The 17,751-nt window shown below is 43.0% G+C and overlaps 1 protein-coding gene across 2 annotated transcripts in view; it reads right to left on the reverse strand.

Moving 5' to 3' along the window:
• Positions 1-244: 244 nt before the first annotated feature.
• The window catches only part of P2RX7 (purinergic receptor P2X 7), a 319,484-nt gene continuing 301,977 nt past the window's right edge, over positions 245-17,751 (reverse strand). For both annotated transcript variants that reach the window (XM_040416069.1, XM_040416068.1), the window contains one exon: positions 245-967. In XM_040416069.1, coding sequence (XP_040272003.1) covers positions 461-967 — 507 coding nt within the window. In that variant the 3' untranslated portion in view covers positions 245-460. The remainder of the gene's footprint in view (positions 968-17,751) is intronic.

A 17,751-nucleotide genomic window follows, 5' to 3' on the forward strand; every position in this document is an offset into this window, starting at 1 on the left:
CTGAATAGGACAAGGGATGAAAGATCCCAGGTTCTCGCCCCTAAGGCTACTTTCACACTTGCGTTTAGAGCGGATCCGTCTGAGACGGATCCGCTCATATAATGCAGACGGTGGATCCGTTCAGAACGGATCCGTCTGCATTATATTGTAAAAAAAAAATTATTTTTTTGATGCGGCCCACATAAACTTACATTTATTTTTTTTTGGCCCATGTTAGCCTTTGAGTTTGACATGCTTGCTTTAAAGGGACACTGACAGGCCCTATAAACATATTTAGTTATTCCTATGCAGTCATAGGTCTATTAAAGTGTATTTGCACAAAAGGCCACTAGATGGAGCTAAAACAACATGAATACTATCACACTAGATTTACCATACAGATAAATGTGTAAAAGGATGTATGACACAATAGAAAAAATACTGTACATTAGCAAAGTTGCTACTGGTAGTATAATGATCACTAATGATGATGTTTTAGCAGGGGTCTCTGTGAAGCATCTGATGATTGTACTTTTGCATCTAACAAAGTTTCTTGAATGTTACTGTCGAATACATTTCTAATCTCATATTGACAGCAGCTTGGGACTTTTGAAAATCCCATTATGTCTTTATTAGACCCAAAACGCCACTGTATATATTGCTGCTCTGCACAGTTTACAAGATTTTCACTAACTATAGAGTGTGTTTTTAATAATGGATCATTGTACTGAAGAATGTAGATCAGTGCTTGTCTGTCCAGGACCAGTCTCTTAAACATATCTGAGTTTGTAATGCACTCCCCTCTTTTTGATCGGCAGCAGAGCTGATTCTCAAACACGTTTTCCTTGTGGCATTTCAAACATTGACACCATGCAGGAATTTCTGAGGCTGTACTCAAGCCTTTTGTGGTTACAGGTAATTGTTCAATTCTAATCGCTGCAGAATCATCCATCCATTTAAAGATTTCATTTGAAGTAAATTTTCCTCTCTGAAAAGTATAAAGTATTTAAAAAATGTTAAATAGCAACATAATTTATTCTGTTATTTTTCTATACTATATGACAATTATTATTTCATATATATTTCCCAATTCATGTATTTTTTTGTCCAATAGGATGAGTTTAAGCAACAATTAGAAATCAATGCAAAGCATTAGAAACAGTCTATGAATGGACACGTGTGCTATTTGGTAAGGGGTTGTCCTATAATAACAACTTGTGTCCTATCCACAGGCTAAGGCCTCATGCACACGGTCGTAGTTTTCGTCCGCATCCGAGCCGCTGTTTTGGCGGCTCAGATGCGGACCCATTCACTTCACTCACTCACTCCGTGTGCTGTCCGCATCCGTTGCTCCGTTCCGTGGCCCCGCTAAAAAAATATAACATGTCCTATTCTTTGCGGACAAGAATAGGCATTTATATTGAAGGCTGTCTGTGCTGTTCCGCGAATTGCGGAACGCGCACGGACGCAATCCGTGTTTTGCGGATCCGCAATTTGCGGACCGCAAAACACACCACGGTCGTGTGCATGAGGCCTAAGTAGTAAGTGTCTGATCACTGAGCATCTCACCTCTAGGACCGCCGCCAATCAGAAGGCTGGGGGTTTGTGTCCCCCCCTACTTGAAGCAATGACCACACATGTGTGGCTATGCTTTATTCAGTGTCTATAGAACTGCCGAACTAGCACTGTACAAGGCTATCTTCATCAGCCTGAATGGGAGCTGAGCTGCAGTAACTCAGCACAGTCACTACACTTTGAATGGAGCTGTACTTCTGGCTCTGTTCAAAATGCTAGTTCCAGCATTGGTGGGGGTACCAGGTGCCTGACCAGCAAAGTCATATGATATTGATGACTTATCCTGAGGATAGGTTATCAATATGTGTAGCCTGGAAAAATTTTACTGTCAATTCAAATTTTTGTTTGCCTTTTTAACGTATAGGGGACATAATTAGAAGTAATCTTCTAAAACAATTTTATATATATTATATAAAAATATTAATTAAATAATTAATAATTAAGGATATCTCCTCTATGTCTCTAGATTGTCCTGGCAGCTAGTAAGTTAGTAAGCAAGCAAGGGAAATAGAGGCGAGGCGGCCTGTCAGCAATCAGTACTGATAATCAGTCACCGGGGGCAGGCAGTTCCGAGAACAGCTCGATGAAGGCCCCCGGCGGCTGTTCTCGGAACTGCCTGCTTCCGGTGGCCGCATTTGATTTCAGACCGGCTTGTGGCACAGGTAAAGGCTTACCTGTGCATCGCCGGACTTGTGAGTTAAGACGGCAGCCCGCATGTGTTCGCTGGCGAACACTGCGAACTGGCCATCACTGCTGATAATATAAGGATGCCTTAACACACTGCAGATTTTGTTGAAGAAATTTCTGCTATTGAAAATAAGTTCCATTCATCTGAACGGAGAGGCAAGCTCATGGATTTCTGCAAGCCCCATTCAGATTAATGGAACTGATTTTCAGTTGCAGAAATCTCTGCAACAAAATTCGTAGCATGTGAAGCCACCCTAAGGCTAGGTCTACACGACAATATGTGTCGCACGACAATAAGTCGCAACTACACTGCAGCATGTGTTGCGTAACCTTTTGTCGCACCAATGTCGTGCGACAATTTTTATAATGTTCTATGGTGTCGCACTGCGACATGCTGCGACGTGACAGCATGTCGCAGTGCGACACCATAGACTTCCATTATAAAAATTCTCGCGCGACAAATATCGCTGTCTAGACCTAGTCTAATAGTCATGGAGGCATGGAGAAAGTGTTTCAACGTGACATAGGGGCAGTTATATACTGTATATGTATATAGCCAGCAGGGAGACTACAGTACAATGAGCAATACATGAAGAAGATGGTTTTTCCTTAGCAGCACTCAGCTTTTTAAACTGATAGCAACCAAGTGCTGTCCATCTAAAAAAAAAAAAGTGTAAATGTCCTCAAAGGCCTTTTAATGACCCCTTGGCAAAAAATATGCTAAAAACTTTTTTTAAAAGTATAGATAAAAGAGCAAAACTATTTTAACCCTTATATGACCGGGCAATTTTCTGTTTTTTTACTTTTTATTTTTATTCCCAGCCCTCCCAAAGCCATACTTTTTTTTTATTTTTCTGTTCATATAGCTGCATGAGGGCTTGTTTTTTGCGGGACAAGATTCCCTTTCGATTGACACTATTGACAGTTGCATACAAAGTGGTGGGAAGCGGTAAAAAAAAAAATTATAAATGGGGTGAAATTGGGAAAAAAAAAGAACAGAGTTCCCTATATTATAAAACTGACAAGTTACTTTCATTCTCCAGGTCAGTACGAATCCGACAATACCACATATGTACCGTGTATTTTTTATTGAAAATAATATTTTTTTTCTTTTAGTCTCCATATTCTGACCCCTATAACTTTTTTGTATTTATGTATGTGGAGCTATGTGAAGACTCATTTTTTGCGGTGTGATCTGTACTTTTCAGTGATACCATTTTGGTGCATGTACAACTATTTGATCACTTTTAATAGAATTTTTTGTGGGAGGAGAAAAAAAACAACAAATTGGCGATTTTGACTTCTTTTCAGTTTTGCTGTATTCCGCATGGGATTACATTTTTTATATTTTAATAGTATGGGCATTTTTGCACGATACCTATGATGTGTATCTTTTATTTTTATGTTTTGTTTTTGTTTTTCATTTTGGGGAAAGGGGAGTGCGACAATTTTTATAATGTTCTATGGTGTCGCACTGCGACATGCTGTGACGTGACAGCATGTCGCAGTGCGACACCATAGACTACCATTATAAAAATATAATACCTATGATGTGTATCTTTTATTTTTATGTTTTGTTTTTGTTTTTCATTTTGGGGAAAGGGGAGTGATTTGAATTTTTATATTTTTTATTTATAAAATTTATAAATAAAAAAATATATATATATATATTTTTTTTTTTACACCCATAGGGAACTATAACAAGCAATCATTGGACTGCTTTTCTTATAGACTCCAATACATTAGCATTGGAGTCAATGAGGACTTTACTGTACACTGCGTGCAGAATTATTAGGCAAATGAGTATTTTGACCACATCATCCTCTTTATGCATGTTGTCTTACTCCAAGCTGTATAGGCTCGAAAGCCTACTACCAATTAAGCATTTTAGGTGATGTGCATCTTGGTAATGAGAAGGGGTGTGGTCTAATGACATCAACACCCTATATTAGGTGTGCATAATTATTAGGCAACTTCCTTTCCTTTGGCAAAATGGGTCAAAAGAAGGACTTGACAGGCTCAGAAAAGTCAAAAATAGTGAGATATCTTGCAGAGGGATGCAGCACTCTTAAAATTGCAAAGCTTCTGAAGCGTGATCATCGAACAATCAAGCGTTTCATTCAAAATAGTCAACAGGGTCGCAAGAAGCGTGTGGAAAAACCAAGGCGCAAAATAACTGCCCATGAACTGAGAAAAGTCAAGCGTGCAGCTGCCAAGATGCCACTTGCCACCAGTTTGGCCATATTTCAGAGCTGCAACATCACTGGAGTGCCCAAAAGCACAAGGTGTGCAATACTCAGAGACATGGCCAAGGTAAGAAAGGCTGAAAGACGACCACCACTGAACAAGACACACAAGCTGAAACGTCAAGACTGGGCCAAGAAATATCTCAAGACTGATTTTTCTAAGGTTTTATGGACTGATGAAATGAGAGTGAGTCTTGATGGGCCAGATGGATGGGCCCGTGGCTGGATTGGTAAAGGGCAGAGAGCTCCAGTCCGACTCAGACGCCAGCAAGGTGGAGGTGGAGTACTAGTTTGGGCTGGTATCATCAAAGATGAGCTTGTGGGGCCTTTTCGGGTTGAGGATGGAGTCAAGCTCAACTCCCAGTCCTACTGCCAGTTTCTGGAAGACACCTTCTTCAAGCAGTGGTACAGGAAGAAGTCTGCATCCTTCAAGAAAAACAGGATTTTCATGCAGGACAATGCTCCATCACACGCGTCCAAGTACTCCACAGCGTGGCTGGCAAGAAAGGGTATAAAAGAAGAAAATCTAATGACATGGCCTCCTTGTTCACCTGATCTGAACCCCATTGAGAACCTGTGGTCCATCATCAAATGTGAGATTTACAAGGAGGGAAAACAGTACACCTCTCTGAACAGTGTCTGGGAGGCTGTGGTTGCTGCTGCACGCAATGTTGATGGTGAACAGATCAAAACACTGACAGAATCCTTGGATGGCAGGCTTTTGAGTGTCCTTGCAAAGAAAGGTGGCTATATTGGTCACTGATTTGTTTTTGTTTTGTTTTTGAATGTCAGAAATGTATATTTGTGAATGTTGAGATGTTATATTGGTTTCACTGGTAAAAATAAATAATTGAAATGGGTATATATTTGTTTTTTGTTAAGTTGCCTAATAATTATGCACAGTAATAGTCACCTGCACACACAGATATCCCCCTAAAATAGCTAAAACTAAAAACAAACTAAAAACTACTTCCAAAAATATTCAGCTTTGATATTAATGAGTTTTTTGGGTTCATTGAGAACATGGTTGTTGTTCAATAATAAAATTAATCCTCAAAAATACAACTTGCCTAATAATTCTGCACTCCCTGTATTTATATGGAGCCCTGCCACAGGCAGGAGCTCCATAGATATTACTTATCAGTAGTCTCCTGTCACACACTAACACACCTCAGCTCCCCTGATCCCTGCCTGGGGGAGTTGGAGCACACCCAGAAGTGCGCGCCTCCGGGTTTTCAGCTTTCAGATGCCTCAGAAGTGTTAAACGTCCGTGACCAGCATTACCTACCGCCAGTTGCGGACATTAGCCATGGGTGCCTACTGTATGAAACAGCAGGCAGCCTGTGGCTATATACGTTTGCAGTTGGGACTTTAAAAATGGTTCCTGCTCCTGAGCGGAGCGGGCGCCAATTTTAAAGTCCCGACCGCAAACGTATATGGCCGTATGGCGGTCAGGAAGAGGTTAAAAAAAAGTCCATGTCAACCAAATCCACCACCATAGTTGCCCTGTTTACGGAAAATTATACATATTATACTGAATATCAAAATGACCGGCACAAATTAGGGAATCCAATATAATAAATTTACTTTTGTGTCATTTTGCATATTTAAAGAACAAGAAGCTATAGTTTGAAAACAGAAAATTTTCCACCCCAAAAAACTTAAAATAAAATTACTCTAAAAATCCATAGTACTAAAAACCTCTATGTGTTACGTGAGAAAAGATTTAAAAAAATTATTGTGGTAGTACATCAATTGAAAGAACTGGGAGAGTTAAATCATCAGATGTGCCAAGAGTGTCTGGTCATTAAAGAGGTTGTGCAGAAGAGTAATAATGATGACCTATACTGAGGATAGGTCCTCAGTATTAGATTGGCAGGGTCTGACTCCCGGCACCCCCGTTGGTCAGTTGTTTGATGGGGTTGCAGTGGCTGTGCGAGTACTACTTCTTATTGATAGTTTTCCTGCACTCCATCTCCTTTGTAGCAGAGGTGCAGTGCAATTACAACTGTATTCGTCCTATATGGGATGGAGCAAAGAAGTTCTGAGGAGGCGAAGCGCAAGTCAACTTTAAACAGCTAATTCACAGGGATGCCAGTTGGACCCTAAGGCCTCTTTCACACGGGCGAATATTCCGCACGGATGCGATGCGTTAGGTGAACGCATTGCACCCGCACTAAATACCGACCCATTCATTTCTATGGGGCTGTTCACATGAGCGGTGATTTTCACGCATCACTTGTGCGTTGCGTGAAAATCGCAGTATGCTCTATATTCTGCGTTTTTCACGCAACGCAGGCCCCATAGAAGTGAATGGGGCTGCGTGAAAATCACAAGCATCCGCAAGCAAGTGCGGATGCGGTGCGATTTTCACGCACGGTTGCTAGGAGACGATCGGGTAGGAAACCTGATCATTATTATTTTCCCTTATAACATGGTTATAAGGGAAAATAATAGCACTCTGAATACAGAATGCATAGTAAAACAGCGCTGGAGGGGTTAAAAAAATAAATAAAATTTAACTCACCTTAGTCCACTTGATCGCGATTCCGGCATCTCCTTCTGTCTCCTTTACTAAACAGGACCTGTGGTGAGCATCCATTATAGGTCAAGGACCTTTGGTGACGTCACTCCGGTCATCACATGGTACATCACATGATCTTTTACCATGGTGATGGATCATGTGATGACCGGAGTGACGTCATCAAAGGTCCTTTACCCAGGTCCTGAAAAAAGAATACAGAAGGAGATGCCGGGCTGCGCTATCAAGTGGACTAAGGTGAGTTAAATTATTATTATTTTTTTAACCCCTCCAGCGCTGTTTTACTTATAACCATGTTATGTAAGGGGAAATAATACTATCTACAGAACACCGATCCCAAGCCCGAACTTCTGTGAAGAAGTTCGGGTTTGGGTACCAAACATGCATGATTTTTCTCACGCGAGTGCAAAACGCATTACAATGTTTTGCACTCGCGCGGAAAAATCGCGGGTGTTCCCGTAACGCACCCGCACATTTTCCCGCAACGCTCGTGTGAAAGAGGCCTAAGGATAAGTCATTAATATTACTCCACTGCACATTGCCTTTAAGGCCTTTTCAGGCCTGGTAATTAATTGGTTAAAAAGTGAACAAAATCAGTTAATAAAGTATATTCCAAAAATAATTATAAATCATATCCACAACACTATAAAAAAAAAAGGTGAAGATACAGTTATACTTTAATAGTAACTCTGGGAATAGACATTATTATCAGTGACAGTTAACACAGAATGAGCATCCCCAGACACAACAGGTAGTTGCCTTCTTGGGTCATATTAGCATATTAGGTCTGCAACATGTATAACATACACAGAGGTTCTTGAGATGTCATAAGTCAAGAAAAGCTGTTTAGATTGTACAAGTCATTAAAATAGCTAATAGCAATACTGTAGTGCGTAGTGTACACAAAAAGTTGCAAAAACAGTCACAAAAGCCCCTTTTGCATGTTTTTGCAGCCAGAATTCTGAAGTGCAGGGCTTGATAAACTCCCCCACCACTAAAAACAAGCTTAATAAATAGTACAGATGAGCGAAGTTTTCAAAAATTTGATTCAAACAAATTTTTTAACAAGATTTGCTTTGTTCCAAATTAATTTGTCACGAACTGCATTAAAAGGAACCTGTCACCGGGATTTTGTGAATACAGCTGAGGACATGGGTTGCTAGATGGCCACTAGCACATCCGCAATACCCAGTCCCCATAGCTCCGTGTGCTTTTATTGTGAAAAAAACCCGATTTGATACATATGCAAATTAACCTGAGATGAGTCCTGTCCCTGAGATGAGTCCAGCGTGAAGGAGCCCAGCACTGCCCCGCATCCTCAGAATCTCCTCCTTGCTCCCCGACATCAGAAAGTTAGAGTGCCGTAATCTCGCAATGCGCGAGTTAGCGCATGCGCGGTGTCCTCATAGTGTTCCTTCTCTGTTCTGGCATCAGTCTCAGGGAAGGTACTGGGCCGTTTTTTTGGTCCGCATCCGAGCTGCAGTTTTGGCGACTCGGATGCAGACCCATTGACTTCAATAGGGCCGCAAAAGATGCGGACAGCATCCGTTGCTCTGTTCCGTGGCCCCGCAAAAAAAATATAACATGTCCTATTCTTGTCCGCGCTTTGCGGACAAGAATAGGCAGTTATATTAAAGGCTGTCCGTGCCGTTCTGCAAATTGCGGAACGCACACGGACGCCATCCGTGTTTTGCGGATCCACGGATCGGTCGTGTGCATGTAGCCTTAGACTCAGTTCACACTTCACTTATTTGGTCAGTTACGGGTTAAAAACACAGAACAGGTGCAGATCTTTTCATGATAGCTAATCTGAGAGTAGGATTGGCTAATGATTTTGGCTGCAAAATACTGACCATGTGATCAAGGCCTTATGGCTAGAGATGGCCTTGTGGTTCGTCCGGCGGTAGTTTTGCGGCGAACTTTGCTCGTTTGCAGTTCGCCGAACAGGCGAAAATATGGCGATATCCGCCGGCGCCATATTCTTTTGCATTGTGCAGAACTTTGACCCATGACACATCCATCTGGTGGGACAGGACAGCCAATTGAGACATTTCAGCACATGGACACACCCCCTACCCGATAAATAAACCCGATCTGGCCGCCATTTTACATTCAGTGTTTTGCCAGTGTACGGAGAGGTTGCTGTGTGGAGCAGGGACAGACTGTTAGGGACACCAAACGCTAGCTAATAGGGCCACAATAGTCCTTTTAAGGACTGTATATAGGTGTAGGTGTGCTATCCATAGGTGTGACATACTGAGGGGTGTGATATACGGTACTTATAATATACTTTCTAACATAGAAAGTTATATTATAGTGTATTTGTATTGTGCAGCAGTTGTGTGCAGTTCTGCTGAGATACTGCAGCTTTCATCAAAAAATCTGTTTTAGCATATGTTACTGCTGCTGCAGCATTATGCATAAAGCAATCTTTAGTTTCTTCACATTCCACTGTTTTCCTTGAGTTTTTCCCTTAGTTACAGCTGTTTAAACACTTACAATATGAGGTCCTTCTCAAGATAGCTCCTCTGCCAGTTCTCTGAGGCCAAAACGGCTTTCCCTCACTTTCCATACACACTTGCTGTAGCCAGCAGCTCCCTGCCAGCCAATCAGATTAGATTACTGAGAGACATGCCTCCTCACTCTGAAGCCTAATGCAGGCATGCAGTGTGGAGAACCGCCCCTCTGCCTTCTGTTTACATTAAGTTGGGAGACAGATAAGCCCTAGTAACAGTCTTTTAAGGGAGCAGTGAAAAGGGACAGAGGACATTAATGAAAGCTGTTATTATAAGGTAATTACAGATCTTTTGACAATCATTCACAGACTAACTCAGGTATACATACCTAACTCTAATAAACTAGCAAAAAAAAATAAAAATATGACCACTTAAGGACCACAGGTTTATACCCCCTAGTGACCAGGCCCTTTTTTTTACAAATCGGCACTTCACAACTTTAACGGTTTATTGCTCGGTCATGCAACTTGGCACCCAAATGAATTTTACCTCCTTTTCTTCTCACAAATACAGCTTTCTTTTGGTGGTATTTAATTGCTGCTGACATTTTTTGTTTTTCTGATATTAATCAAAATAGACCGCAATTTTCTCAAAAAAAAGTGTATTTTTAACTTTTTCTGGTAAAATTGTTCAAATATAATTACATTTCTATACAAGCTTGTGTCAGAATTTTTTGTGCTACATGTCTTTGATAAAAAAAATCCAATAAGTGTATATTTATTGGTTTGCGCAAAAGTTATGGCGTTTACAAACTATGGTACAAAAATGTGAATTTCCGCATTTTGAAGCAGCTCTGACTTTCTGAGCATCTGTCATGTTTCTTGAGGTGCTAGAATGCCAGGATAGTATAAATACCCCCCAAATGACCCCATTTTAGAAAGAAGACACCCCAAAGTATTCGGGGAGGGGCATGGTGAGTTCATGTATGATTTAATTTTTTTTCACAAGTTAGCGGAAAAGGACACTTTCTGAGGAAAAAAAATAATAATAAAGTTTCCATTTCTGCTAACTTCTGGCAAAAAAATAAAAAATCTCCCACGGACTCACTATGCCCCTCAGTGAATACCTTGGGGTGTCTACTTTCCGAAATGGGGTCATTTGTGGGGTGTGTTTACTGTTTTGGCATTTTGGGCGGGGCTAAATTGTGAGCAACCCAATGAGTACCTTTAGGATTTCACAGGGCATTGAGCACACAGGATACCTTGGGGTGACTTCTTTCTAAAATGGGGTCACTTGTGGGGTATTTATACTGCCCTGGCATTTTAGGGGCCCTAAAGTGTGAGAAGTAGTTTGGAATCTTAAAAGTACTCATTGGAATTTGGGCCCCTTTGCGCACCTAGGCTGCAAAAAGTGTCACACATGTGGTATCGCCGTACTCATAAGAAGTAGGGCAATGTGTTTTGGGGTGTATTTTTACATATACCCATACTGTGTGTGAGAAATATCTCTGTAAATGACAACTTTTTACATTTTTTTTATACAAAGTTGTCAATTTACAGAGATATTTCTCTCACCCAGCATAGGTATATGTAAAAATACACCCCAAAACACATTGCCCTACTTCTCCTGAGTACGGCGATACCACATGTGTGACACTTTTTTGCAGCCAAGATACGCAAAGGGGCCGAAAGTCCAACGAGTACCTTTTAGGAGGGCATTTTTAGGCATTTGGATTCCACTCTTTAGAGCCCCTAAAATGCCAAGGCAGTATAAATACTCCACATGTGACCCCATTTTGGAAATAAGACACCCCAAGGTATTCCGTGAGGGGCATGGCGAGTTCATAGAAATTTTTTTTTTTTGGCACAAGTTAGCGGAAATTGTTTTTTTTTTTTTTTTCTCACAAAGTCTCCCTTTCCGCTAACTTGTGATAAAAAGTTCAATCTTTCATGGACTCAATATGCCCCTCAGCGAATACCTTGGGGTGTCTTCTTTCCAAAATGGGGTCATTTGTGGGGTGTTTGTACTGCCCTGGCATTTGAGGGTCTCCGCAATCATTACATGTATGGCCAGCATTAGGAGTTTCTGCTATTCTCCTTAGGCCTCATGCACACGACCGTTGTTTAGGTCCGCATCCGAGCCGCCATTTTGGCGGCTTGGATGCGAATTCATTCATTTCAATGGGGCCGCAAAAGATGCGGACAGCACTCCGTGTGCTGTCCGCATCCGTGGCTCCGTTCTGCGGCCCCGCTAAAAAAATATAACATGTCCTATTCTTGTCCACTCTTTGCGGACAAGAATAGGCATTTATATTGCCGGAGCCCGTTCCGCAAATTGCGGAAGTCAACACGGGCGCCTTCTGTTTTTTGCGGATCCGCGGTTTGCGGACCGCAAAAAACGGCACGGTCGTGTGCATGAGGCCTTATATTGAGCATACGGGTAATGAGCTTTTTTTTTTTCGTTCAGCCTCTGGGCTGAAAGAAAAAATGAACGGCACAGATTTCTTCATTCGCATCGATCAATGTGGATGAAAAAATGTGCAAAAAAAGCTTTGATCGCTAATAAAGATCCAAAAAGCTCAAAAGTGATCTTTATAGCGCCGCAGCGATTTTACAGTGTTTTTGCAGTGATCAGAAAAAAAATATTTCTGTCACTGCGGTGGGGCGGACTGAACGCAAGTGTGCGCACAAGATCAGGCCTGATCGGGCGAACACTGCGTTTTTTGTAGAGCCTAAGGTGACCCTAATGTACTGATATAGATCTGATTGCGATCAGTCTTGATCACTTACAGATACTATATAGTACTAATGCTGATTAGCGACAGCGATGACGCTAATCAGCGACTGCGGTGCGGTGGGCTGGGCGCTAACTACCTAACAAGTAGCCAACTAACTGGCGGTGATAAGGGACCCTTAGGCCCCATTCACACGTCCGCAATTCTGTTCCGCATTTTGCGGAACGGAATTGCGGACCCATTCATTTCTATGGGGACAGACTTTGTCCTGCTCGGATCTGGAATTGCGGATCTGCACTTCCGGGTCCGCACTTCCGTTCCGTAAAAATATAGAACATGTCCTATTCTTGTCCGCAATTGCGGATAAGAAAAGGCATTTTCTATATAGTTCTGGCAAAGTGCGGATCCGCAAAATGCGGAGAGCACATTGCCGGTGTCCGTGTTTTGCGGATCCGCAGATCCGCAAAACACATGCGGACGTCTGAATGGAGTCTTACAGGGGGGTGATCAATGACAGGGGGGTGATCAGGGAGTCTATATGGGGTGATCAGGGGTTAATAAGGGGTTAATAAGTGACAGGGGGGGGGGGTGTAGTGTGGTGCTTGGTGCTACTTACAGAGCTGCCTGTGTCCTCTGGTGGTCGATCCAAGCAAAAGGGACCACCAGAGGACCAGGTAGCAGGTATATCAGACGCTGTTAACAAAACAGCGTCTAATATACCTTTCTGATGTTAAAAAAATCGCATCTACAGCCTGCTCACACGAGATGACGCCAATAGGCGTCGCTAAGCCTGAAAGAGCCGCCACCTGGACGCCTATCGGCGTTACGTGTGCGGCAAGTGGTTAAGGATTCGATTTCTTGATGAAGGACGCAGAGCAGTTCCTCCCCAGTGTTCGTCCAGGCTGGCCAGGTGCAGAACAGCATGACATCGCCATGCTCTGCATAGGTGTTCTGCTGGAGGACCACTTAGAACTGTATGTACAGTGGAGGCTGAGGATAAAGTGGAGGCAGAGGAGGACATTGGCGTGGGAATCACAGCATGAGAACGCAGGGGCGGCATTGCCATCACCTGGCTAAATTGCTGTTTTGCCAGGGCAGGAACCACATTTACCCAATGGGCTGTAAAGGACATATATTTTCCTGGACCATAGTTACAGCTCCACACGTTGGCGCTGCCATGAACTGTACCAGACAACAACAGGCTCAAGGACTGGCCCACCTTCTGCTGTATGTACATATGCAGGGCTTTTACAGCTTTTGTAGAGAAGTATTGATTGGTTTGGGACTCTCCACCTTGGCTTGGATGCAGCAATACCTAATATGTCTACCCAATTTGAGAATCAAGGAGTGATAGAATTGCTTATCTATTAAACAAGGTGGACAGCCCAATAACAGTAGAACTAGACAGCTTATTCACCCCAATTGGAGAATCAAGGCCTAATAGAATTGCTTATATATTAAAGAAGGTGGACACCCCAATAACAGTAGAACTAGACTGTTTACTCACACCAATTTGAGAATCAAGGCGTAATAAAATTGCTTATCTATTAAAAAAGGTGTACACCCCAATATCAGTAGAACTAGACAGCTTAGTAACCTCAATTTGAGAATCAAGGCCTAATAGTATTGATGATCTATTAAACAAGGAGGACACTGTATAATTAGATAGCTCTAGCACATATGAACAAGGGATCAACACAGCAAGAGTGTGGCTAGCAAGGTAGCTGATAGAGGTGGAGTGACCATGGCCAGAACCAGAGGGGGGAAATGTCAAAATCAAATCAGTAACCAGTTTCCACAACAGATAAGCAGGGTGAAACCACGAGAGAAAAGCAGCACAGAAATGAAAGGCAGGAGAATAGTCAGGAAACACAGTCAATAGCAAACACTAGGAAGATGGCAAAAGAGTAGTTGAATAAATAAGCTGGGTCAATATACATGCAGGGGCGGACTGACCATTCGGGCATGGACCGAGGGCCCGGCGTGAAGTACAGTGACCATGCTGGGCCCCGCCAGAGCGCTCCTCAAACATGTGAGGGGCACATAATCTGGCATAACTACTGTGAGGAGGCACATAACCTGGCATAACTACCGTTAGGGGGCACATATCTGGGCATATCTACTGTGAGGGGCACATAATCTGGCATAACTACTGTGAGGGGCACATAATATGGCATAACTACTGTGAGGAGGCACATAATATGGCATAACACATGCAGGCTGCCATCTTGACTCACAAGTCCAGCGATGCACAGGTAAGCCCTTACATCTGCCTGTGCCGTGAGCCGGTCTGAAACAAATGCGGTCACCGGGAGCAGGCAGTTCCGAGACAGCCGCCGGGGGCCTTCATCGGGCTGTTCTCGGAACTGCCTGCTCCCGGTGACCGCATTTGTTTCAGACCGGCTCGCGGCACAGGTAAGGGCTTACCTGTGCATCGCCGGACTTGTGAGTCAAGATGGCAGCCCGCCAGTGTTTGCGGGCGAACACTGCGAACTGGCCATCACTGGTGAGGGGCACACAATCTGGGGACTGAGAGGCACAATGGGGGCTGGCTGAGAGGCATAATGGGGGCTGAGAGGCGCATAATGGGGGCTGATGAGAGGCATAAGGGCTGATAATGGGGGCTGATGAGAGGAATGGGGCTCTCATCTGAGGTCTGATTGGGGGTAATTTTCATTGGGGTCCGAGCTGAGGTCTGATTTGAGGTCTTATTTGGGTCTTATTTACATTGGGGGTCTGATTGGGGCTGTCAGCTGAGGTCTGATTAACATTGGGGGTCTGACCTGAGGTGTAATGAAATTTTTTTTTTTTATTATTGTCCCCCTCTAAAACCTAGGTGCCTCTTATAGGTCTCCTGAACTGCAGAGCGGTGCCCACTTCCAGCCCTGAGCCCAGCTGCCCCCTGCCCAGAGCACTGATCCTGAGCCTACTGGAGTCTTCAGAATTGTAAGTATTTACAGTAATTCACTGTAAGCTATATTATATATATTACTTGTTTTATGTGAGTAAGGGTACTGGGTGGTTGGAGAAGGGGGAGGGGGATGGTAAAGAGAAATTCCGTACCAAGTGTAGGTTATGTGAGCGGTGCAATATGTGGGTGGGGCTGTGTGTGGGTGTGACTGGAGGGTGGACGGGACACAGGGGCCCCATAATCTCCTATTGCCCGGGGGCCCTATGAGTTGTCAGTCCGCCCCTGTATACATGAATCAACTCACAACATGCACAGAGAAACAAACAAGGGTAATGAATAATAACTGGCATTAAGCAAAAAGTTAGCAGGAAGTAGCGCAGAGAACTAACTGATTGTCTCTCCTCCTCTCCTCTTCTCCTACAGTACCTCTCTGCTTCGTCTCAGGAACGAGAATATGTGAGCTTGTCACAGCGGTCAACTTACGCCCTCTGCTGCCTCTTTATCTGGCTTTAGGTTCATAAATTGATGAAGTTGTTAGGCTAAGTTTATGAAATCCACATCAAATAGGCATAAAATACACACATAAATTTACAATTAAATGTTATGCGGATTTTGATGTGGAGATGTGAATGTTGACGCAGATCTCATTGTGTATCAGCAACGAAATCTGCAAGTAAACAATTCTGTGTTGCTGGTTTCAGAGCTCCATTGACTTCAAAGGAGAAAATCTGCTGCAGATCTGTACACAATCACCACACACCTGAATGAAATTCTAAACATTTATAAGTATCTAATCCGGTACAATATTGTGCAACTGAACCAATGTATCTAATCCTGTCCCATACAGTGCTGCTAAACCAGTGTTATGTGACCCTATTCTGCTGATGCATCCAAATTATTTTTATTGATGACCTATCCTCAGGATAGATCATCAATATCAGATCGGCGGAGGTTTCGACACCCAGCAGTAACTGACAAAAAAAATAAGGCATCGAGAAGGAGATGTTGGAATCAATTGGAAAGTTTTTATGTGTGAATGAAATGATGATATTTGTAAGAAATTATATTTATTGGGAAAACTGTACAATTGAAAGGAAGCTCTAGTGCCCTGTTGGGCCGCCTCTAGTCTGGATACAAGATGAGATACAGTTGGGCATGGAGGCATATGGTATCCTCTGGAACATCTGCTCACAGATTTTGAAGCTAGACTTGTAGTTCCCGCACAGGTCGCAAATACTTCACTATATTATGTTTTGTGGATTATATGGTGGGTTGCAGTTTTTGTGATCCATGGGGCAAATTATGTATGTGTAATTAAGCTATTGTTATTTGTTTACTCTTAAGAGATTATAGTGTATATATGTCATGAACTTGGCTCTGGTGCTGTACTTATGTAGTGAGGTTAGCACTAGTGCTGTATTTATCATATTAACTTACTTCTGGTGCCATCTAGTGTTTGGCTCTGGTGATTGATTCATGATATTAGCATGGTTCTAGGGATGTATTTATGTTATGAGCATGGCTAGTGTGGTATTTTATGTTATGAGCAGGGGCGTAGCTATAGGCTAATGGGCCCTGGTGCAAATATTAAGCTTGGGCCCCTCATCCCTTAGTGCTTTGTGGACAGGGGCCTTCGTTCTGCCTGAAGCAAACATTAAAATGGCAACCCCTCCCACCCCCCCATGCCAAATTCTTGACCTAACCCCTTCCCTCCAGCCAGAGGTGTAACTTGCATGCACTTTCTATCATACCAGTGTCTTCTTATGTGGCACCTTATGTGGCACCAGTGTCTTTGGGGCCCCTCGGGCTCCTGGGCCCAGTAGCGACTGCTACCTCTTCCTCCCCTATAGCTACGCCCCTGGTTATAGCCTCATGCACACGATCGTTGTTGTGTTCCGTTCCGCAAAATAGGGTTCCGTTGTTCCGTGATCCGTTTCCGTTTTTGTTTCCGTGTGTCTTCCTTGATTTTTGGAGGACCATCAGACATAAAGGAAAGTAAAAAAAAGTAAAGTTTGCCATGAAAATGATAGGAAAAAAAACGGACGCGGACGCAGATGACAATCTTGTGTGCCTCCGCGTTTTTTCACGGTCCCATTGACTTGAATAGGTCCGCGAACAGTTTTCCGTGAAACAAATAAGACAGGTTATATTTTTTTGACGGACTGGAACCACGGATCACGGACGACAAACGGTGCATTAGCCGAGTTTTCAACGGACCCATTGAAAGTCAATAGGTCCGCAGAAAACCAAGAAAAACGGAAGAACGGACACGGAATAAAACAACGGTCGTGTGCATGAGGCCTATGAGTGTGGTTATAGTGATGTATTTATGTGAAGAGCATGGTTCTAGTGCTGTATTTTATGTTACGAGTGTGGTTCTAGTGATTTATGTTATGAACATGGTTCTAGTGCTGCGTGGTTTTGGTGCTGTATTTATGTTATGAGCATGGTTCTGTATTTTATGTTATGAGCAGTGGCGTAGGGATCGCCATAGCAACTATAGCAGTGGCTATGGGGCCCTACGCCACTGGGGGCCCGTCCGGACCGCATTCAGTTTTTTTATTTTTATTAACACACACAGACACTACACACAGGCAGCCAGGCAGTGGCGTAACTACCGG

Source organism: Bufo bufo, chromosome 2 (assembly GCF_905171765.1).
Source record: "Bufo bufo chromosome 2, aBufBuf1.1, whole genome shotgun sequence".
Classification (NCBI taxonomy): domain Eukaryota; kingdom Metazoa; phylum Chordata; class Amphibia; order Anura; family Bufonidae; genus Bufo; species Bufo bufo.